Source organism: Halichoerus grypus, chromosome 13, assembly GCF_964656455.1.
Source record: "Halichoerus grypus chromosome 13, mHalGry1.hap1.1, whole genome shotgun sequence".
Classification (NCBI taxonomy): domain Eukaryota; kingdom Metazoa; phylum Chordata; class Mammalia; order Carnivora; family Phocidae; genus Halichoerus; species Halichoerus grypus.
Window position 1 is genome coordinate 52,340,698 of NC_135724.1, and position 23,643 is coordinate 52,364,340.

At 43.1% G+C, this 23,643-nt stretch overlaps 1 protein-coding gene and 2 long non-coding RNA genes across 3 annotated transcripts in view; 2 read left to right on the forward strand and 1 right to left on the reverse strand.

The window, feature by feature from the left end:
* Positions 1 to 7,815, forward strand: part of LOC118554616 (uncharacterized) — a 23,816-nt gene extending 16,001 nt beyond the window's left edge. Inside the window, exons 2-4 of the long non-coding RNA XR_013443375.1 lie at positions 6,416 to 6,533; positions 7,098 to 7,200; positions 7,591 to 7,815. This is a non-coding gene — a long non-coding RNA (uncharacterized LOC118554616). The remainder of the gene's footprint in view (positions 1 to 6,415; positions 6,534 to 7,097; positions 7,201 to 7,590) is intronic.
* LOC118554617 (uncharacterized) lies at positions 2,428 to 12,261 on the reverse strand. Its single transcript, XR_004926553.2, has 3 exons — positions 12,013 to 12,261; positions 9,908 to 9,975; positions 2,428 to 2,455 (listed from the first exon to the last, which is right to left on the reverse strand). It is a non-coding gene; the product is annotated as an uncharacterized LOC118554617 (long non-coding RNA).
* TGIF1 (TGFB induced factor homeobox 1) lies at positions 12,230 to 21,053 on the forward strand. The gene is made up of 4 exons (XM_036122343.2): positions 12,230 to 12,823; positions 12,935 to 13,260; positions 18,943 to 19,169; positions 19,971 to 21,053. The coding sequence occupies exons 2-4, from the start codon at positions 13,245 to 13,247 to the stop codon at positions 20,544 to 20,546; spliced, it is 819 nt and encodes a 272-aa protein (XP_035978236.1). The 5' UTR covers positions 12,230 to 12,823; positions 12,935 to 13,244; the 3' UTR covers positions 20,547 to 21,053.
* The last annotated feature ends 2,590 nt before the right edge of the window (positions 21,054 to 23,643 follow it).

Here is a 23,643-nt window from a genome sequence, read left to right on the forward strand (position 1 = left end):
CTCAACTACTCATCTTTTCTCCTCCTTTGAACTCCTGGGCACATTCATCTGTTGTTCTTTGTTTACTTAATTTTCACACCAACCAGCTTCACACTGTACACATAGTAAGCACTCAAGAATATTTGTCAATGTTTGCCAAGTGACTTAATATCACTATTTCATTCATGCAGAACCTCTCATTGTACCTAGAACCTGAGGCCAAAGTCTTCTCTTTAACTAAAAAAAATAACACCTACTGGTTTTTATGATGATAAAAGTAAGTCAGTCCAAGCTCACTGCAGAAAACCTGCAAGAGGGCCCCTGGGTGGCTCAGCCGGTTAAGTGTCTGCCTTTGGCTCAGGTCCTGATCCCAGGTCCTGGCATCTAGTCCTGCCTCAGGCTCCTTGCTCAGAGGGGAGTCTGTTTCTCCCTCTCCCTCTTCCTCCCCCTCCCCCTGCTCATGCTCTCTCTTTCTCAAATAAATAAAGTCTTAAAAAAAAAGAAAAAGAAAGAAAGAAAGAAAAAGAAAACCTGCAAGAGAGAGGGGAGGCATACTCTCACAACTTGGACATAGGCATTATTTTACATTGAGGGTGACAGACTTGATGCAACAGATAAAGCTGAATCCTAGAAGTACACAATTTTATTTTTGTTTTGTTTCTATGGACATTGAAATTGTGTCTGGAGTGGATGAAGTTTAGAGTGTAGGTCCAGAGGCCCCCAGCTAAAAGAAAATAAATCTTCAATTTCATTAACCTAGAAGAAAGAGTACAAACTCTTGAAAGTCCTCCAAACTTTCTTGGCTTTATTTCTCAAGAACAATCCATAGCTGGGACAACTGCTCTGTGCGAGTGGCCGGCGGTGGGGGAGGAGGTGAGGCTCTAATCTTACAGCTAATCAGCTAATCGATGAGGAATGAATGTCAACTTCCCATTCCAGCATTGTAAGCTTTTTTTTCCCCAGCTTAGACCGCCTGTTACCAGATAAGGATTCCTTAACAGTAACTTCGTTAAACCTTCTTTTCACAGCTTGAAGTCCAACAAACTAAATTTGTCTTATTATTTTCCCTGGATTAGAGGGTTTTTTGCATTTTTCATGCAAGTTACAATTTAAAAAATAAGATATGTATTTTGGAGAAATGGGGAAAGCAAGTGTACATTTAAGTTGTATTGGAGAGGAAACTTTTCCTAAATATCATTAGTATGGAAAATGAGGACTTTATTTTGTGAATTGGATTTCAAAGCTACAAAGAAGGGCGTGTATCTCAGACTGGGGGTGGGGATGGGGGATCTCAAGAATTCTTGGAGGCTCAACAGAATGTCGACAGAAGGCAAAGCACTGTGCTTACAGAATCATTAATCCGTTTGGAAAATGCACTTTGCAATCAGACAAATAAGAAGTGACAAGTGACTGATGAAGTAGAACTTTGTGTAGGCTTTTTCTATATTCTTTCCCATAAAGAAGCTGATAGATGAACATATGATTTTATTAGATGAAAACAAAGTGAACCTAATTCAAGAAATCTAGACCCTTTTTTGAAACAGTTGTTTTGTTTAGTTTTTAAAACTAAGGGGCGCCTGGCTGGCTCAGTCCGTAGGGCATGTGAGTCTCCATCTCAGGGTTGTGAGTTTGAGCCCCACGTTGGGGCATGGGGCTGACTTAAAATTTAAAAGTAAATAAATAGGGGCTCCTGGGTGGCTCAGTCGTTAAGCATCTGCCTTCGGCTCAGTTCCTGCTCGAGCCCCGCATCGGGCTCCCTGCTTGGCGGGAAGCCTGCTTCTCCCTCTCTCACTCCCCCTGCTTGTGTTCCCTCTCTTGCTGTGTCTCTGTCAAATAAATAAAATCTTTAAAATAAATAAATAAATAAAATAAAACTAAATGGGATTCTTGCGAAGTACAAAATATTTAGAAAAAATCACAGATTTCTGATTTCCAATGAGGGATAATGTATCCAAGAATTAAGAGACAGACAGAGAGAGAGAAGGAAGGAAGCAAAGGAGAAAGGGAGGGAGGAAGTAAAAACAGTTTAGCTATCTGAAATTCTACTTTTTTCAAACTTTATGGTCAGAATGTCATGTTTCTACACTGTGGAATAGGCCTGTGTGTGTTTTCATGTTACCATCTGGCTGTCCTGGCTGAAAACAACTCCACACTAGATGTATCAAATCTTTCTGGACTTTCCTCCCCCATCTTCCTATTCTTGTCACACACACACACACACACACACACACACACACACACGATGCCCAAGGAGGAAATAATTGGCCTTAAACACATCTGTAGCCATTAATTTTTAAAAGTAATTTATTTCTTGGGGCACCTGGGTGGCTCAGTCGTTGGGCGTCTGCCTTCGGCTCAGGTCGTGATCCCAGGGTCCTGGGATCGAGCCCCGCATCAGGCTCACTGCTCCGCAGGGAGTCTGCTTCTCCCTCTCCCACTCCCCCTGCTTGTGTTCCCTCTCTTGCTGTGTCTCTCTCTGTCAAATAAATAAATAAAATCTTGAAAAAAAAAAAAAAGTAATTTATTTCTTTAGGGCCAGTAAAGTAAAACAGTAGTTCTAGAGATCTCAAAGTGAGATACTGATTTGGTGAGTATGTTGCCTGAACCAAAAAAAATCAGGACACATGGTCTGACTGTTCAAATAGGAGAAATGGAAATAACTGTTTGAAGATAGAACTGTCCAAAAAAGAAAATTTACCTCTATTATTGGTCTAAAAGAGGCTAGGAGAACTAAAAGCCTTAAAATGCCATCTACAGATAAAATATAATTGTTCTCCCTGGCAAGAAGAAAATGTTTAGTCATAGCAACAGAAATAGCTAGAAAGGAAAATACAATAGGGCATCATTCTGGGACTCCTTCTCAGCCCCGTTAGTAAACAGACCACTTAGACTAGGGAATAAAGAGTTACCAGCCAGAATATTAACTGTAAGAGCTTATCCAGAAATAATATGATGTCTGGTATTTGCTTCAAAATAATACAGGAGAAAAGGGAGTGTGTGAATATGAAGCCAGAGTGGTGTTGGGTTGATCACTGTTGCATCTAGGTGATGGGTATGTGGGGATTCATTATACTAGGATCTCCATATTAGATATTTAAATTTTTCCGTAATAAAAAGTAAAAAAGCAAAACAAAGAAAGACATTCTAGGCATGACAGAGTCTTTGTTTTTGAGGTCACCTGGCTATTTTTAAGGTCTTTTAAAAAAATGTATTCGGGACTAGTACATATGGGTGTGGATTGTTGCCAAGCACAAGCAGAAGGGGAGAGAAAAATAGGGACTGATTCAAACATTTATTTCACCCTTGAAGAGGAGCCCTGATCATCTACTCTGTAAATGTGTGGCTGAGGACAGCTCCCAAAACGGGTTGGAAAAATAAAATAAAATATATCTAAGTTTTAAAAATAAAGGATATCCAAGTAGCTTGGACATGAGGATGTTTTCCTGCCTTTTAAGGTAATATAGGAGAGTTGTTTTGGCTTTTTCATGACATCCTGTGGAGGCCTGCTGAAACACTTCAGGAGATAACAGATTGTTCGCTTTCACAAATATGCCAGGAGAAGAGAAAGCCTTTACTTAAATGTTCCAGGCCTTTCAGGGGATATGCTGACTCCCTCCGTACATTGATAGCATGTATGAATTTGTTTTGTGGGAGAGCATCTTGCCCTATTTTTACATGTTGGAATACTTGGCCAAATTTTCTATAAAAATTACCTGCATCGGGGTTAACCTTTCTAAATTTGGTCATCCAATTCAACAATGTAAATGGTTTGACAGCCTTTGTTATTGTGTCCTGAAAAAGGCAATGAATAATGAGCTCCCAGGGTGTCACTGGGGGTTATTCGCACTTGCTAATGATTAACCACCCATGGTTCCTGGCCCGCAGAGCCAGACTTAAAGGCCCCAAATACAATTTCAAACTCCTGTTTTAGATCCCTGCTTATTTTTATATAGGATCTTCAAAAATCCCCTCTAACTCAAACCAGAACGAAACCTCAATGTCCAATAAATGGGGATTGGTACATAAATTATATCCCCAGTTGCAATGGACTATTATTTGGTCATTAAAAATGATCATGGCAGACATACCTTACAAGAAATGTTAAAAGAAGTTCTTAAGAGAAAAGGAAAATAATACAGGTCAGAAACTTAGACCTACATAAAGGAAGAGCACAGAAGAAGGAGTAAGTGAAGGTAAAATAAAGTTATGTAGGCCCCCTGCACCCACATATGATGGGATACTTGCCTCTCTCTCTCTCTTCTCAGGCTTGTACCAAAAAAGTACAAGATGAAAAAAAGTAAAAGCCCCTTTATTATGCATCTTTTTCCCTTCTTTTTCTTCCTTCAAAAGTAGCCACTGTGAATATTTCCTTGAGTTAATATTTGAGTTTCATTCAAAAAAATATAGGCATAAAATATTTTACACAAAAGGGATAATTGTTCTGTACCTTGCTTTAAAAAACCTTATCACTATATATTATTAATCTTTAATATATTATTAACCTTATCAATATATATTATTAATCAGTCTAATTTACTATTTTTTTCAAATTTTTTTATTGTTATGTTAATCCCCATACATTACATCATTAGTTTTAGATATAGTGTTCCATGATTCATTGTTTGTGCATAACACCCAGTGCTCCATGCAGAACATGCCCTGCTCAATACCCATCACCAGGCTAAGCCATCCTCCCACCCCCCTCCCCTCTAGAACCCTCAGTTTGTTTTTCAGAGTCCATCGTCTCTCATGGTTCTTCTCCCCCTCCGATTTTCCCCCCTTCATTCTTCCCCTCCTGCTACATTCTTCTTCTTCTTTTTTTCTTTCTTAACATATATTGCATTATTTGTTTCAGAGGTACAGATCTGAGATTCAACAGTCTTGCACAATTCACAGCGCTTACCAGAGCACATACCCTCCCCAGTGTCCATCACCCAGTCAACCCATCCCTCCCACCCCACCCTCTAATTTACTATTTTTGTTGTAACGACTGCTACATAAGGTTTCCACGGTTTTTTAATTCGGATTCCTTTTTTTTTTTTTTGGTGAACTGCCTGTCTACGGACGTTGCCCAGCTTTTTAAACAGAGTTCTTCCTTCCTATGGTCTGTAGTTCTCCATGAGTTAGATAACTTGGTCTTATGCCTCACATAGGCTGCAAGGATCTTTTTCCCATTTTCTTCGCTTTTGGAAAATTTTAGGTGTTTTTCCTCAAACAAAAGTTCTTTGAAAACACAAAATGTTTATAATTGTTTATATCTTTTATTGTCTCTTGATTGTATGTCCTGATTAGAGAGGCCTCCCTCACTCCCAAGATCATATTTATGTCTTCTTCCAGAACAGGCTGTGTCAACCTTAGCACTCCAGGCTCTGTGGGCAGGGTAATTTTCGCTGTGGTCCGGCCGGGCATGGGAGAATGCTTAGCGGCATCCCTGGCCTCTATCCACTAGATGCCAGTAGCATCCCCCTCCTCTCCAGTTAAGCTCACCAAAAATGTTTCCAGAGATTGCCAAATGTCCCCTGGGAGGAAAAATCGCCACACACACTGTGCCTGGAGAACCACTGTTCTAGACATGCGTAGGTGCCTTTTTAATTACCTTAACATTTTAATCTTTATTTTATTTATTTATTATTATTTTAAAGATTTTGTTTTTACATAATCTCCACAGCCAACATGGGGCTGGAACCCACAGCCCCGAGATCAAGAGTCACATGCTCTATTGACTGAGCCAGTCAGGCGCCCCAACATTTTAATCTTTGATTCAGGTGAATTTTATTTTTGTTAAAGAAGTGAGATTGAGATCCAGCTTCATTTTTAACTAAAAGTAGTCAATTGTCCCAATTCAGTTTATCCCTGATCTGAAAAGACACCTTTGCCAAAAGTCTAAGTCTCCGTATATATTCTAATGTGTCTCATTGTTCTTTGTTTTCTCTTCCTTTTTTCTCAGTACAAAACTTTTACATTTTAATTATTATCAACTTCTAAATATAGTTTAGGGGTACCTGGCTGGCTCAGTCAGTGGGATATGCGACCCTTGATGTCGGGGTGGTAAGTACGAGCCCCACGTTGGGTGAAGAGGTTACTTAAAAATAAAACCTTTAAAAAAATAATATACTTTGATACTTGGAGGGGCTTCCCCTGCCCTCTTTCATCCCCTACTTTTCTCTTTCAGAATTTCCCTGCCTATTGTGAGCTCTTTAATTTTGATGAACTGTGGCAATTTTTAAAAATCCTGTTGGTATTTTAATGGAAATTGCTTTAAATTTAAAGATTGATTTGGGGAAAATAAACATCTTTATGCTTTCACTATTGAATCTTGCTAGAAAGAATAAATGACATTTTTTATTTTACTTAAGTCTTCCTTTATGTCCCTCAGTAGGGTTTTAAAGTTTCTTTCATAAAACTTGCACATATTTCTTGTTAAATTTATTCCTAGATATTTCATCATTTTATTGCGATTATAAATGGGTCCTCCACAGCGTTGGGAAGAGGTAATGGTGATAAATGGAAACACGTGAATGAATTAACCCTTTGACAGAAGGAGGAGAAAGGGAGTAAGTTAAAAACGGGGATGATATTCTGAAAGTCTTATTCTTACTGCATAAATATGGTACTTATTCCAAATGACACATATTTTTTAAAAACGGACACGTCGCCTCCCTGCATTCATTATTTGTTCACCTAACCTTGTTCCCTCAATGTTAATTCACTCTTTTTAGTTCTTTGTCAGATGAGCAAAAGCAGACTGTTTCTTACTTACCCTTCTAAAAAAAGAAGAAAAAAGAACATGAAAACAACCAATAAAACAGAATATTTGACACAAGTCATGAATAGGAAAAAGAATTAAAAATTGCCAATAAATACATTAAAATGTGCTCACCTTCTCAAACAAAGAAATGTGAACCTTACAAAAATTAGGTGCAGTTTATTTGCCCAGGTGATTGACAAATATGAAACTGATTGTTAATATGTGGTATTAGCGAGGGCGTAGAGCAAGAGGGTTTCTCACATACTTTTGGTGGGATTTTAAATAGGTAAGATGATTTAGAGGGCCACTTGGCAATATCTATGAAAATTCTGAACACACATACCTTTAACCCAGCCATTCCACTTCCCAGGGACCCTACAAATGTACTCAAGCCCCCAAAAATCTGCATAGAAGCTGACATTCTGCTGAGACACACTAGTTTACAATCAGGAGGAGCTCCTTCGATTTGGATGGTGAGCCCATGTTCTCTCAATTGTTAAGTATTTCAGATATAAGTGGACTATCTTTTTGTGCTTAGTTACAAACTAGAAACTATTTAAATACTCATCACTAAGCAAATTGTTACATAAGTGAAAAAAGCAAATTGCAGAATATCATTACTGTTTGGATCATTGACTAGGGGTCAGAGTGACAGGATAAATTATTCAACCTCCCCAGACTCTGACAACTTCATTTGTCAGATGGGGTAATAAGGAATACTTCTTAGGGTTGTTTTCAGGAATAAATAAGACTAAATAAGTGAAGTGTTTGGACACTGCCTGTAATGTTATATTCAACAAATGATTGTATTCTTTTTATTAATGATTCTTATGCTCTCATCTTTTTTTTTTTTTTTTTTTAAGTAAGCTCTATACCCATGGAGCGCCTGGGTGGCTCGGTCGTTAAGCGTCTGCCTTCGGCTCAGGTCATGGTCCCAGGGTCCTGGGATTGAGCCCCGCATCGGGCTCTCTGCTCAGCAGGGAGCCTGCTTCTCCCTCTCCCATTCCCCCTGCTTGTGTTCCCTCTCTCGCTGTGTCTCTCTCTGTCAAATAAATAAATAAAAATCTTAAAGAAAAAAAGTAAGCTCTATTCCCAACATGGGGCTTGAACTCACGACCCTAAGATCAGGAGTCACATGGTCTACCCACTGAGCCAGCCAGGCACATCCCCTTACAGTCTCATTTTCATGCATTATTTTGTTTAATAAATATTTATTGAGTATCTATGATGTATGAGGCATTGTGCTAAGTGCATGAAGATTTAATAATGATCATACATTTTAGTAGAGGAGTCAAAGGAAAACAAGTTAACAGTCAAATAAGCAAAATAATTAAAAACTGTGGCTACGGAAGAAATAAAGGGTTGAGCTAGATCCGTGGTTCTCAACCAGAGGTAATCCCTGCTTCCCGCCCCCTCCCCACACACACACCATTTCTATCCCCTCTGGAGGACATATGGCAATGTCTAGAGATGTTTTTGTCACAACTTGGTAGAGAGGGTAATACTGGCAAGTAGTGGTTACCAGCCAGGGACACTGATAAACATTGCACAGGACAGCCCCTGCAACAAAGAATTAGGCAGCCCCAAATGTTAACAGGGCTGTGGCTGAGAAACCCTGAGCTAGATGGTGGGGGGAGGAGGGAGGGGGTACATGAATTTAGGTCAGGAGGTCACAGAGACTTCTCTGGAGTGACATTTAGGCCAAATTTTGACTAATGAAAAAGAGCCAGACTTGCAGCAAGTGGTGTGGGTCCATCCTGGGCACAGCGGACTTGAAAACAACAATAACAATGAAAAATCCCTTATATTAGTGTGTAGTATACATATGCCCCTACGGAGAGCAAAGAGGGCAATTAAGAGATCTTTCATGTTTCACTGTGTATGGCTGTCTTGTTGAATTTTGGAGAATAGCTTTTTTTCTTCTTTTTAAATTTAAAAATGGGGAAGGGGCAGTACAAAAAGCAGGCAGATTGGAAGACAGCCTCTTGTAAAACTACAGGTAAATTTCAGAGACGAGGGAGATCTTAGAGTATGCCCCACCTGTTCAGGAGGCCCTGGTGTATCATCTGTGGTTAGTCTCTGCTCTTCACCACCTTCTAAATCCAATGGACCTTCCCCCAAAGAATGACAGAGATCACCTGATTTGAAGCCAAATATCTATGTCCAATACTTGGTTTTATACCTTTTAGTTTCGTTATATTTGATGTGTTATTTATCTTGACTTTAAGGGGGAAAAAATAGCCCACCTTACAGTTTGTGTATTTAAATAAGTGTTTCATAAACTGGAAAACACAATATAGATACACACTGTTGCGAATAAAAGGGGAGAGGCTGTGCTCAACTAATAAATCTTTTTGCTCTGTTCCCTTGATTCCAAACCCCCTCTAGGTGAAGAGCGATGAGGACTGGACTAGAAAGGGCAAAAGCCTGGGAAAGGAAGTGCAGACCAGGAGGGAAGTGATTACAAAAGAAAGTAGTAGCCCCAGTTACATTATTCATGCAACTAAGAGGAGGAGAGTAATCCGGGTGGATAAAATCACCACAAGCTGGTTGTTGTAGCCCAAGCCCTTGGAAAGACAATGGCCAGCTTCTCCTCAAGCAGCCGAAGACCCTCTGACCTGAGATGTGAAAAGATGATTATGGAATCCTCCTGCACTGTTTGGAGCCCGGCAGTCTGCATATTTTATAAAAGTATCTGTTCCCCAGAGACTGGAAGCCAAAGGGATCCAGAGACTGTGTGAGTCATCATTCTTGCTGGAGGGAAATCATGCTTAATCAATGGTGGTCCAGTAGATGAATGAAATAAATACATTCTCTGATCACCTGACAGACCTGGTATATATATAAAAAATAATTGCACCTATCGACACACTTTCCTGGCTTATTTGCCTTTCTATGTTTCTTTTTTTTTTTTTTTTTAAAGATTTTATTTATATATTTGACAGAGAGAGAGCGCGCACAAGCAGGGGGAGTGAGAGAGGGAGAAGTAAGCTTCCCGCGGAGCAGGGAGCCCGATGCGGGGCTCCATGCGGGGCTCGATCCCAGGACCGAGGGATCATGACCTGAGCCTAAGGCAGACGCTTAACGACCGAGCCTCCCAGGCGCCCCTGCCTTTCTATGTTTCTTGTTGAGTTTTTGCCTGGGAAGGGTTTGCAGGCTGTGAAAAGTAACTTAACTTACACAACTCTGTGTCTTTTCTTGGCCTTGAGGCAGCTTCAAAAGATGACACCAAATCGAACTATGTGTGCCTAGAGGGAAAAAATAAATAATGGTGAAAAATGTTTATCAGCAGCCTTCTCCAGCACCAAGCACCTTCTCACTTTTACTCAAGTAATTTTCCAATTTAACATTCATATGAATTCAGCAAATAATATGTAGCAAAAGTGAATCCATAGCATTTCTTTTAGCACTGGAAGGAAACCCAAAAGTCATTAAATCAGTTTAATCGAGAAGCCCTGCCTGGGACATTAAGGGACTGACAGAGCCAGAACTGAAACTTGTTTTTCCACCTTGAGAAAAGCAAATAAAAAATATCCGAAGCAATTGCTGGTTTTTCGAGCCCACTCTCTCGGGTTGTTTTTCTTCCCTGTGTTATGCAGACTCTAGGCACTTTCTTCCCAGAATGCAACAATCCAAAGCTCTAAACAAGTTTGGGACCAGCCTTGGGCAGGGGTGGGGGTGGGAGAGCCATCACACAGAATGGTGCCGGTGTTCCTCTTTGGTGCATCTCGCCAGATTTAATGCAGCTTTGATATGATTCGCTCGATCAAAAGGTGAGCACTGGCCGGATCAAGCCGGCCCTCCAGCAAGAGAGTTTAAAGTTCGACTGTTTTCCTCCTCGCAACTTGAAAGAGGCTTCTAATTCTCCCCGCCCCTCCCCCTTCCCCTGTAAAGTTTGTTTTCTAGCTATAAAGTCGCTTCAACTCTCGGTTTCCATCTCGGTTGCCTGAGAATCGCAGTAATTAGCCAAGTTCACTTAGACGAAGAAAAAGATACCTTTGTGTACCTAATGAGAGCCACCGCGTGGCCAAGGATAACCACGCAGAAGGAAACATTTTTGTCTCGGGCTTGTGTAAACGGGCAGGGGGAGGGTTAAGCCGACCCGAAGGCGTGTTTTGTGGAGTGGCTTCGAAAGCGGCCGAGGCAGCCGAAGCAGCTTTCGAAGTTAGCAAACAAAGCGTCTCCCCAGTAACCGCCCGGTTCCAGACGAGGCTCCTGCCACTCAGACCGCGGAGTCGCAGCGTCGGCCGGCCCCCGGCTCCTCCTCCCTGCGTCTCTCTTCCCTCCTCCCAGTTCCCCAACGGATACGAGCCACCAATCCCCGCAACAAACAACCCTTCAAATGCAAGAGCGCTGCGGCCCTCTAACGGGCGGCCCCCTACCCCCTCCCCGCCCCACATCTGTCCTGCACCCGGGCGCAGCAGCTGATTCATCTCCAGCCAGGCCCGGGGAAGGAACTGCGCTCCAGCAAGTTGCAGGGTAGCTTCCAGGCTGGTGGTTTCCCCTAGGACCATGTTTCCCCCCCCTTTGCCGTTTTAGATGTGTGTTCTCTTAGGTGCCGAGCAGTCGGCAAACCACAGAAGAAAAAAATCGTAAGGTTGCTGCCTTCTTAGAATGACGTTTTTTTTCCTTGTTTATTCATTTTAAGTCCTGTAATTGGTAAAACCACCCAAGCTTTGTAAACTCTGGCCTTAATTCACTCTCGAGGCGGGGGTGTCTTTTTTTGGGAGGGCGAGTGGGTGGGAGGCTGGCTTTAATTTTCAGTGTAATCCTAAAACAGAGGCTCCAAAGTCTAGTTAGTCATCGTTTGGCTGCCTTAGTCTTCCTCGGGTTTAACCTTATTTCCACGGAGCTTTTCCTGCCGGCTTCTCCATCGAAGTTACAAAACAAAAACAGCACAGAGCCGAAACTGGAGGCAGACTCGGGCGCTGACGTCTCTACTAGGCTTATTTACGGTTTGGCTTTTTTTTTTTTTTTAAGTGATGGGGAAAGTCTTACAGCGGCATGCGACAGTTCGTTTACTTCAAAAACAACGGGACACACACGCGAAAACTAGACCCAGCGGAGAGGGCGGGGAGGGGGCAGGCGTTTCTTGAAATCAGCCAAACAGCATCTGGTCTTTTAAAAGGGTAATCTCATCAAGGAACTCCTGTTGGAGCCCTAACTCTCAACCAAAATAAACCAACAGGAACATGTGTTTACTCAATGGGTAGTTTCTGTTTGAAATACCCGAGGGGAGAAGGGGTCCCCTAACAGGGCTTAAGTCCTAAAAGTAGACTGTTTACCGAAACAGATGAGCAGCCCCAGTGTGGTCGCCCCCTTTCCTTAAAGGCGGCATCCGCCTGGGTCCGAGGGTGGGGGTTTCAGGCCGAGTTTTTGCAGTGCGGCGGGCGCGCGCCCGGGCAGTCCCCAGGCTGAGACTTTTTAAAGAGCATGTGAGCATGACAAGTGTCTGTCCGCAACGTGTTAGATTTTGAAACTGCCTTGCAATCCAGTCCGGAACTCACAGCCTTAGCCCGGGGTAACAGACATTTGCCTGGGGTGTCTGTGTCTCACTCTCCTCCCCCAACCGCCCCCATCCACCCACCGCCGTCCGGGTTGGAGGAAGAGCCCCGGGAAGGGCAGGGTGCGACGCGCCGCACCCGCGTGTCAATGGCAGCCGCGCATTCTGGAAGAAGTTGGTTCTTGTCCTGAATACTTTTCCTACGGTGCCCCGCCCCTTGAATCAGAAGCAGCTGTCTTCTCCTGCGGCTAGAGCCGGGACGGTGGAGTTTGGGGCAGCTGTCAAAAACGAGAGGGGAGCCTTTTCTTCCCCGGGGTGGAGGAGGGGGCAGCCTTTTTCCATCTGTTGCAATTTCCTAACCAAACGCACCCTCGCCAGCCCGAGGAAGAAAGGCCCAAAGGAGAAACCCGGGCGCCCGGCTGGTGTCGCTGCCGCCGCCGAGCGAGGGATGCGGGCGGCGTGCGCGCAGCAGGGAGGAAGGATCGGGTTTCTGGGCCCAGCCGCCCCCACGAGGGACGGGTGACAGCGGCCGGGGAGGCGCGGAGTGAGGCAGCGCGGCCCGAGAGCTCGGTGCTGTCCTCCCCAACTGGAAGGTGCGGGGGAGGGGCGGAGGAGCGGCGGGGCGGGCGGGGGACGGGGCGGGCGGCTGGGGGCGGAGGCAGGACCTCCTGTACCTTCCCTCTTCGCCTCTCTCACTCTGACAGCGCCGAGGTACGACGAGCAGGAGCGGGGAACAAAGGAGAGGAGTGGGGAGGGGAGCGAGTTGGGCGAGGGAGAGTCCCCAAGCCGGCTGCCAGAAGATCCCGGCAGGAGGAAGCCCAAGTGTCACTTGAATTCCACCCAAGGAGCGGGCGCCTGGGATCCGAGCGCCTTGATTACCAATAACGGCTGGAGCGCGTCCTACAAGTTACGGGAGAGTCGGTCCGGAAGGAGGACAATCGCGCGCCCCCTTCGCCCCCGCTCCTGGCCCCTCGAGACCCCAGCATCATCTCGCGCTGGAAGGGGAGCTCCAGAATGAAAAGCAAGAAAGGTAAGGCTTGACGGGCTGTGCCCGCCGTGGGCGCGGGTGCCGGGGAAATGTGCTCGCCGGGCCCCACCGGGCCCCTCCGGGCTTGGGGCGAGAGTGACTTGGTGGACTTTTCAGCCCCGGGCTCTCAGGCAGGAACCGCCGCGGTTCTCTTTGTTGAGGCTGCGTCTGAAATGGCAGTTGCTGTTTTCCTTCTAGACACAACACGAGGGGCTGTTGTGGGGAGACGGGCCTCTCCACGCTGCTGGCACGTTGTCAAGAAACACGCTCAGCGCCTTGTTTGTGCGCTTCCAAGTTTCATTGTCTCAGCGGACACCCCACGCTCCGCGGAGCCGCCGCGTGGCTTCTCGCTGGTTCTTGCGGGCGGAGGTGTGGGCCGGGTCGGGGGACCCCCGCCCCGATTCTCCCGGCCGGGACCGCGGAGCGGCGGCGCCTTTGTCTGAAAGTTGTGCTCCCGGGCCCCCACTCCCTCCCAGCTGGGCCCGGGCACTCTCTTCGCTGGGGATGGGGTGTTTTCACAATCAAGGAATGCGACTCTGGCCCCCAAACCGCCCGAGGGTGTCGGTAGCATTGGAAAGCTAGACTTTTAAAAACTCCTAGCCTCTAAAAGTTTTCCCACGATGAATTTGGAGCAAGATGAAGAGTTAGGACTGACGGCGAGCAGCTTAAAGCGGCGTGTAGTCAGAATGAGTCCAAGTGTGACAAGCAGGCTTGGTTGTAAGTGCACAGAGTGAGTCTGTCATTGTTTCCACGAAGCGTTCTGGAAGCGTTACAACTAAAACTTGCCGTCAGTCTGGTTTAAAAACAAAATACACAGGAAAAAAAAAACCCACCGCCACGAAAGGTCAAAGAATGTTAACTCCCTTTTGAAGTTAACTTTTTGAGTCCCTGACTGGGAGGTACCCCGAACGTTCCGTGGTGAGCCAGAGTTGGCTTTTCTGTTGTGATTTATGTGGAGTGGTTCAAAACAGAAGTTAATCGCTCAGGGAAGCCAGCGCGGGGGCGGGGGGGGGGCTGCTGCGCATGCCCAGGAGCGTCCCGGAGTTTTTGTAACTCCACATTCTTTCAGACTCGTCCAGCGGATACAGTCAAAACTCAATATTGTTAGTGGGGCAGCCTTCAACCCAAGAGGGTTCCTTCGGCCACGTTTTCACCTTGGAGTTCTGTTCCTTTCATTCTGGGCCGGTGGCTTCAAAACACGCGGAGTTTCTTAACCCATGTTTTCCCAGGGAGAGTAAAATTAAATGTCAACACCCGGGACAGTCATAGTAGTTGGTGGTAGGACTCCCAGCGAACCATCCCCCAAGGGACAGTGAGAACGTTGAGGGTTTAGAGGTTCGGATGTTTTAAAAGGACTCGGTAACAAACGCGCGCGGGGAGCGCCTGGGGTGGCGTCTGGGAGGCTGTGTCACCTCGACAAGGACTGACCGGTCTAGATCCTTACTGGAAGGCGTTCTCGCTCTCCTGGTGGAACTGACGGAGATCAGTTGGGTTTGTTTTTGTACAGTGGTTCTTGGGAGCCGAAAGCAAAGCTGGGTTTCCGCCGGGGGCGGGCTCCCCCCATTGTTCGGGCTCGGATGGGGAAAGCGCAGATCTGCCTCGCAGGTCCTGCCTCGCAGGTCCTCCCCCGCAGCCCCTCGGGTACGCTCCCGCGGCTCTCCTCGTCCCCCCCACCGCCAGCGCCCCTCGCCCTTCCCCGGAGCCCCCCTCGAGTACCTCCCGGTCTCCCTCTCCCCCCATCCCCCCAGCAGAGGAACTAGGCTGGCCGCGGGGTGGGAATATTCGGGGTCAGCGGCCCGGGGCGCGCCGGGTAAGGTCCTGCCTGCTACCGAGCGCCGACTCATGGAAACAATGAAAGGTGACGTGTTGGAAGGGAAACTTTGCGACTGGTTCACAGCTTGTGCGGGGGAGCCGAGACTGCTGAGATTGCCCAGTTTCTTTCCCTTTTTAGGTTTTCCCGGCAAATCCTATTGAGGGTGGGCAGACCCCTCAGAATGTTGAGATTCACAGCACCGTTTTCTAGTTTCTTCTTGTAATCTGAAACTCTTTAAGTCCTCTAGTCGTGTAGTTGGAGGGGCCGATTTCAATTGAGGCTGAGAAACTCGCAAGAACAAAAGCCTCCCTGGCTGTCCTCCCTCCCGGGCCCCTCCCTCTCCTCCTGTCCTCCTGCGTCCTGCCTCCCCGCCCCTTTCCTAAAACTACCTTGGAGGGGGCCCGCGTTCCGGGTCTGCTCAGCCGGGAGCCGGGAAGAAATCTGTCCTGCCTGGCTTGTGCAGTTGGACTGTTGTCTGTTTTATAAAAGTCTGTGAAAATCTTTTCAAGTTTTCTTGGAGACAAAAGTACTTTAAACTCAGTTGCAGGGCCCGAGATTTGGTAAGCCTGGTTTGTGATAATAGTGTCTCGTCTTTAGAAAGCTGAGGATATCAAAAGGTTCCCACCCCGCGACTGGCTTTAAAACAAGCAGAGAAGATACAGTGAGGAATATCCCCGAAGTCTTTTTACTCCTAGTCTCTGTCAGTTTGGAATTCTTGCTTTAGAACTGCTCTCCAGCTGGGTCCAGCCAAGCGCACCTTGGAGTTTGTGCCTGGGGTGTTAACTACGATTCCCGTGACATCTCCTGAGATACTCTAATCAGGAAACTTGTTAGGTTAGGTTTCCATTTTTCCTAATTGTATACTTAAACTTTTCCTTCGATTATTCCTATTTCTAGATCCTTCTCTGGCATCTTCCAGATATTTTTAAAAAGTCCCAACTTCACAACCACGATCTCTGGCCTTCCCTCGCCACTCCCAACCCCAGGTGCTATTAAGAAAAGATTGATTTTTCGCGCTGTGGGATCCATAGGCCATCTTGTGGCTTTCTGAACATTTCCTTGTATGTGGATGGGGTAAGAGGCTTGTGATCCCCCTCCCCCGCCACCACATTTTTTAAAGTGTAAGCAGAGCAGGACCTTTGGAAACAAGTGGTAACCGGGAAACTTTTCAAAAGCTGTTACAATAGGAAATGAGTAACGTGGAAAAGTCTTTTTGTTTTTCCAAGCTGAGCCACAATCCGGAGGGAGAGTTTTAATGAAAACAGTCCTGACAGCAGCAAACGTGGTTTGCTGCCGTGAAATATCAGCTGGTGTGGCCAAGGAACTTGAAGTCTTAACTTCCTGTTACTTCAGCTTTTGTGCACATATTGGAAATACTTGTTAAGAGGTCCAGAGGCCTGGCATTCATTTATTTAAATGAACTGAGAATAGAGTAAAGTCACACTGCACTTTAGTGTTGCTTAACTGAAACCCTTTTGTGTGTCACTAACCTATTCTGAAAGATCAGGCTTCTTGTCAAACTGAGCAAGCAGATCAAAGGGCAGGCTTCAGGGGTTTTTTGTTTGTTTGTTTCAAACTCTTTGTTATTATCAACTTACAGTTGGGAATTCACTGTTCACTGAGGAAATTTTCACACTTTTCTAGTTTAAAGGGGGGGGAGGGGGATTATAACCTTGAGAAGAATGTCTGGCTTTTCAGACATTGAAGAGTTTAAACAAATTGCTTTATTCAAATTTGCCTTAGTCATTCAATTACTTGACACATTTTTTAAAAGTTAGATTTCTTTATTTATTAAGGTAAATGTAAAACAGGAACTCATTTCTAATTTCTTAAGGTATTAATAGTTCTTTACCCAAATTTCAATATAGGTTTTAAAAGTTTCTCATCTATTCTACAGTGAAAGCGGTTTCAGTTTTAAATGTGCCTCTTTTTTTTTTAACTTTTTTTTTTTTTAAGCAGTTTAATGAAAACTTCTGGGAAAGGGAACATCAAATACATGGCGGTTAAAACTTCGGATTCTTGTGCTGTTTATTGATGGCTGTTTGTTAAGCCTTGAGCTAAAGTGAATTTGCAAGATCATCCTGCTCTTTTGTTAGAACTTGCTTTACTTTGTCTTTGGAAGGTTCTGCCTTTTCTGTGGACACTCCCTCCAGCACCATCTGCCCCCTGCAGTCCAAAACTAAAAATGTGTCCCCAAGTGAAGTCAGACTCAATTAACTGCGAGCTAGCTCATCAACGAATCTTGGAATGAGTAACTTTTTGAGTGTTAAAATGCCTTAAAAGGATGGGTTAAAAAAATTTTTTTAATGCATCGAATGGTTTATCACTGTGGAATATTTCTCTTATTTTTTTATCAAGGTAAACCACTCTGAATTGCATCAACAAAGTTAAGAACTTTGAATTTTCTTTCAATTTCATGTTATTTTAATTGTCTTTATATAGAAATACTGGTATTTTCAAGCATGCGATAGTTTGTAATTCATTTACATTTTAAACATTCTAGATTGTCTTCAAAATAGAGAATATGTTTCTTTAGTCATTCAGAGTTGCCAGTTGTCCTTTTGAAAGGGGGGAAGGTTTGTAGCATTTGTAATTTAAATTTTTTAAAGTTCTCAAAATTATGTTTAAATGTTAAAGGAGCCAGGTCTGAATTTTTGTTGACCCCGGTCTATTATATGTGATGTAAATATTCTCTATGGCTGTGAATTCTTAAGATTTCTGGTAGGATTAAAGTACTTACAGACAAAAGAGAGTTTCCGGGGGGGGGGGTGCATATTCAGTTTTCTTTGTCATGTAATAATTTAAGACTGAACTCTAGTTCTTGGTATCTAGTATTTAGATTTTGATTAAACTGCCAGTTGAAATTTATAGAAATTTAAAAAGTTTATTCAGTATTAGCATCTTTTGACCTCTTACTCAAGTACTAGGAGTAGAAAAATATTTTTGTGTAATGAAACTGAAAACTTCAGTGGCTGTTTGTATTTAGTAAAACGTGACCGGTAGTGTTGTCCATTAAAAGTAGGTGTCTAGTTTGAATAAATGTAGGTAGCAATGAGAAAGAAATGACCATGGAGTTGGCAGAAAAAATTGACATAGATTTTACCTTTAGAAATCTAACTGGGTTGGGGCACCTGGATGGCTCAGTCGGTTAAGTGTCGTACTCTTGCTTGCAGCTCAGCTCTTGATCTCAGGGTCGTGAGTTCAAGCCCCTCTTTCGGCTCCACACTGGATGTGGAGCCTACTTTAAAAAAAAAAAAAAACAAAAAACGAATATATATATATATATATATATATATATATATATATATATATATATATAAAAACTGGGTTAAGTGTGTAATTTTCCCTCCTTATATAAGTGGGATAAATGTATGACTCTGCCCTTTTGTTTCCAGCTTTCAATGGAAGAAGGAGGCAGAGTAGCATTTAAAATGTACATTAGGACCCTTGGATTGTTTTTCCTAAGTTAGCAATGACCTCAAAGAAAAGATTGTTAGATACATTCCATCTGCTGAAGCACCTTTTCTGTTTCACATGTAACAAACTATTCACTTTGGGTGCAGCGTTGCCCGCCCCCCCCCTCCCTGCTGCACTGGACTTTTCTGAGCATCACTCAGAAGGAATGTGAGAAGTTATATTCTACAGGAAAGTGGGTATGAAAGGGCTCCTGACAGTTGGTTGAGAATCTATAACGTGCCACTGGTCAGATTACCCTTGAGACTTTGACATGTGGTCTGATACATCAAAATAGAAAATACTGGTCCTTCGCTTGGCTCCCAGGAGTCAAGACAGTATGGTTGCACACTATATGGTCAGAAGAGATAAGCTGTGCATTCGGTGCTCCCCTGATAAAAGCCTTTGTCTTTGACCAGGTGTTGTTTCGGCATCAGGCAGTGAGACGGAGGATGATGACAACATGGACATCCCCCTGGACCTCTCCTCCTCTGCTGGTGCAGGCAAGAGAAGGCGAAGGGGCAACCTGCCCAAGGAGTCTGTTCAGATTCTCCGTGACTGGTTGTATGAGCACCGATACAATGCCTATCCCTCAGAGCAAGAAAAAGCATTACTGTCCCAACAAACACACCTGTCTACACTACAGGTAAGAACTCGAGTGTATGCACGGGGAGGTGGTTTCTTTTCCTTTCCGAAGACATTTTATAGCATTCCTGTTTATCAAATCATTGAATGCCTCCCCACTCAAAAAAAAAAAAGAAGAAGAAGAAGAATTTTCTCTTGAAAACTTTAAAGTACTAAAAGCTAATAACTGACTATTGAGAGAAACAGAAACACTTGACAGTCATCTGTCAAATAGCATTTCCTTTAATGCCTAAAAGGGCCTTCTTTTATGCACCAAACATAAAGAGGAGGTTAAATCTTCCTCTATTGCCCAGGAGACTGGTTTGATATTTAAACAAGGACAGACTTCAGTGAGGTAATTCATGTTATGTCTGTTGACACAGTCATTGGAACTGGGAAAAATCAGTAACTGGGAGGAGTGGCCCTTTTCATACAGGAAAAGTTTTCCTGGAGTTGGTTAACTTAAATGCTGGGGCAGTAGGTAATAGGTTAATAAGGGGGAGCGTTAAAGGGTAAACTTCCCTCCCTAAACTCATTTTCAGACATTTGAGAATTTTTATCCTTTTCTTCCTCCTGAAAAGGCTTAAGGACGATGAGATTTTAAAAAAAAAAAAAAAGGGAATTTGTATTAGAAGAGGAGGAGGTTTACGGCAGGAAATAGCCCTCTCTCTAGGCCGTGCTCGAATACCTTGAAATAACTTTGGAAGTTCCGATAAGCCTTTTCATGCCTTCTTTACTGCAAAGAGAGATATCAATTAGGCATCCCACAGAAGGTTCTCAGAATGTGTCTGCCGAGTGTTGAAGCATACCCGTATGATTTCAGGTCTGTAACTGGTTCATCAACGCCCGCCGCAGGCTCCTCCCAGACATGCTGAGAAAAGATGGCAAAGATCCAAATCAGTTCACAATTTCCCGCCGTGGGGCCAAGATTTCTGAAGCGAGCTCTGTGGAGTCAGCCATGGGCATCAAAAACTTCATTCCAGCTCTAGAGGAGAGCCCATTTCACTCCTGTACAGCTGGACCAAACCCAGCGCTGGGGAGGCCGCTGTCGCCCAAGCCGTCGTGCCCAGGATCGATATTGGCGCGTCCGTCAGTGATCTGTCATACCACTGTGACTGCCTTGAAAGACGTGCCTTTCCCTCTCTGCCAGCCGGTAGGTGTGGGACAGAACACAGACAGACAGCGGGTAGCGGCGGGCAGCTTCACAGACACCTCCCTCCTGTACGCAGAGGACTCATGTAAATCTGGACCAAGTGCAAATCCGCAGAGTGGTCTTTTCAACACTCCGCCCCCTACTCCGCCGGACCTCAACCAGGATTTTAGTGGATTTCAGCTTCTAGTGGATGTTGCACTCAAGCGGGCTGCGGAAATGGAGCTTCAGGCTAAACTTACAGCTTAACCCATTTTCAAGAAGAAAAGTTTTCACAGGTGTTATGATTGCCGAGGTGATGGCAAGAGTCGAACTGCATTATTTTATATATTTTTTTTATTAATATTTGCACATGGGATTGCTAAAGTGAAGCTTCCTGTTACTGAGAGGTCTTCAATGGAATACAGTCATTCCAAGAACTGTAAACTCAAAGCTACTGTAGAAACAAAGGGTTTTCTTTTTTAAATGTTTCTTGGTAGAGTATTCATAATGTGAGATGGTTCCCAAGATCATGTGATTATTTTTTTTCTCACTCTCTCCCCTTCCCTTTTTTGGTTCGTTTTTTTTTTTTTTTTTTTTTTTTCAGACTGTGCAATACTTAGAGAACCTATAGCATCTTCTCATTCCCATGTGGAACAGGATGCCCACATACTGTCTAATTAATAAATTTTCAATTTTTTTTTCAAACAAGTATGAATCTAGTTGATTGATGCCCTTTTTTTTCATGATGTAATAAAGTATTTTCTTTAAAATTTACTGTAATGCAGAGTATTTTGTTGAGGGAGGCATTTCTTAAAAATGAGTAGGATTATAGCACCCAATGAGCAGGAAATTGGGGGTAGGGTGGGGTGTGAGTTAAGGGGGTGTCACGAGCTCTTTGAAGAACCGTGGACAACAAGCTAGTACTTATAAACAGGATGTGTGATATTTACTCTTGATAGGAGGCATAAGCAGGGCCTTAAATCTTGACTTAAAACTGCATGACAAACTGAAATGATTCATTCCATCAGTGTTTAGCTAACCACCAAATCCCTTGGTGATCTGTCCTGCATATTTTAAGACATGGCCAGTGTTGAAAAAAGGTCTCGAAGTACCTGATTAGGGTTTAAGTTTTTAGAAGTAAACAACAACCCAAGGGGTCCCTCTGTATTTCCGTCTTTCACATGGCCCTTTAAAATAACCTTTATCAAGTGCTACAGTTACGTTAGGCCTCTACATTCAAACATGGCCTGAATTTGTACAGAAGTCACTTCTTAAAACATCTTAAAACATTTTCTAAAGTGATTAAAACAGTGGGGTTCTGTCTGCCATGGGATTCTTCGTGTATTAGGTTTATTTTCTAAGGTCACTGTGGGTGAAAGCTGGTGCCATACACAAGTGGAGTTTGTTGGGATAGACAATTACTTACGAAGCCAGGATAGCCAGAAGGGAGTTGGTGGTGTTCCTTTCACTTACATGGTTGACCAGATTTGTCACATGCCACAAAACCATTCTTTGTAGTCATGCTTAGTGTGAGGTTTCTTTGTTATTACAGTCCTGTTCTTTCCAGCCCCGCTCCAGCTAGGAACTGGCTGAGTTTGAGGCAATATCAGAGCTTTCGTACTGCTTAAAGAATGTAGAAAAATTCTTTCAAAAGTTAAGCTTGTCTAATTTTGTCAACTTCTTAAGAAAGTCCCTTCTGTAGAAAGAGCTAAACTCAAAGACTTCTAAATAGAAAAGCAACACCGATAAGTAAAACGAAGAGGTGGACGTCAAGTATGTGAGGCAAGGGTGTGTTCTAGCCTGTGACGGGTACAGTGCCGAAGGGCATCTAAACCACAGGGTCACAGAAGTAGACGTAAACCAGAAAAAGCAATAATAAAGTGAATAAAAGGAAAGACTATCAAATGTAAGTGAAATAAACAAAGATGACTAAGACTCATAACCTGCTCTAATAGCTAGATCAAAGACTGAAATTCTTTGAATAGAGATAAGGGAGACCTGCGAGTCCTGAAAGGCTTCCCTTGTTAAGATGTTTCATTAATCATACTAGCAGGGAGAGAGAAGGAGCTGTATGAGTGATTTGAAAGAAAAATGTCAAGGGTCGAATGAAGCCCAAAGGTTTAAAACAAAGAGTCCTCCAAAATTGCATGTGTTTTATTTATTTTTTTTTAATCTCTTGAGGTTGATATAGATCCTGGTTGATAATAACTGGTGTGTAATAAATGTAAACCATTAAAAAAAACCGAAGGGCATCTCAACCACAGGGTCACAGAAGTAGACGTAAACCAGATAAATATAATTGGAACGTGAAATGTAAAAGACCATATAACTATTCATATTGAAGCCAAATAGAAACGAATTTCGTGCTTAGTATTTACATGATCTCTTTTCACTTACTTTTAGCTCTGTGTTTTTGTGTTTAAAGTTCATCCCTTTTCGATAAGATACTGTTAGGTCTTGCTTTTTTATCTAGCCTAACAATCTCTGCCTTTTATTTGGTGTATATACTTGATTTATGTTTAATATAATTTTTTGTTTACTTTTTTTAAGTTTTAGTTTTAATTCCAGTTAACATACAGTGTTATATATATTTAATATAATTTTTGATATGTGTCTTTTTGGTTTTTTTCTCCCTCTGCTCCTCTGCCTTCTTTCAGGTTAATTGAATATTTTTAGTGCTTCGTTTTAATTTTTCTATTGGCTTATGAACTATACTTTTTTTAAATGGTTGTTCTAGGGATGTACAACATACATCTTAAATTTACAACAATCTAGTGTTAATATTCTACAACTTCATACAAATTATGGAAACTTGCAACAGTAGAGTTCATTCATTCCCTTTGTTTTTTATATATATTATAGTTAGATATATAATAAATCTAACTACAATGGTATAATTTTTGTTTTAAACAAATCCATGTCTCTTTAAAAATTAAAAGAGAATGTATATATAGTCTTTTATTTTTGTTAAATATTTATCACTTTTGGTGCTCTTCATTCCTTCTTGTGAATCCAAATGACATGTTATCATTTCTCTTCAGCTTAAAGAATTTCCTTGAGAATTGTGCAGGCCTGCCACTGACAAATCATCTGTTTTTGTTCATTGAAAATGATTTATTTTACTTTCATCTTTGAAGGACAGTTTCACTAAAGATAGAATTCTGGGTTGATGGTTTTTGCTTTTTGTTTTTTTTCCATCACTTTAAAGGCATTTGTTTTCTGGCTTCCATTGTTTGGGATGAGACATCAATTGTCTCATTGTTCTCTTGTATGTAATGTCTTTCTCTGGCTCTTTTATCTTTGGATTTCTGCAGTTGGACTATGATGTGCTTAGGTATGGTTTTCTTTGTATTTGTCCTGCTTG

What these genes read in the sequence shown, in the direction of transcription:
- TGIF1 (XM_036122343.2), top strand. An exon ending in CACACCTGTCTACACTACAG is followed by an intron (nt 19,170 to 19,970) that starts GTAAGAACTCGA and finishes GTATGATTTCAG; the next exon opens with GTCTGTAACTGGTTCATCAA.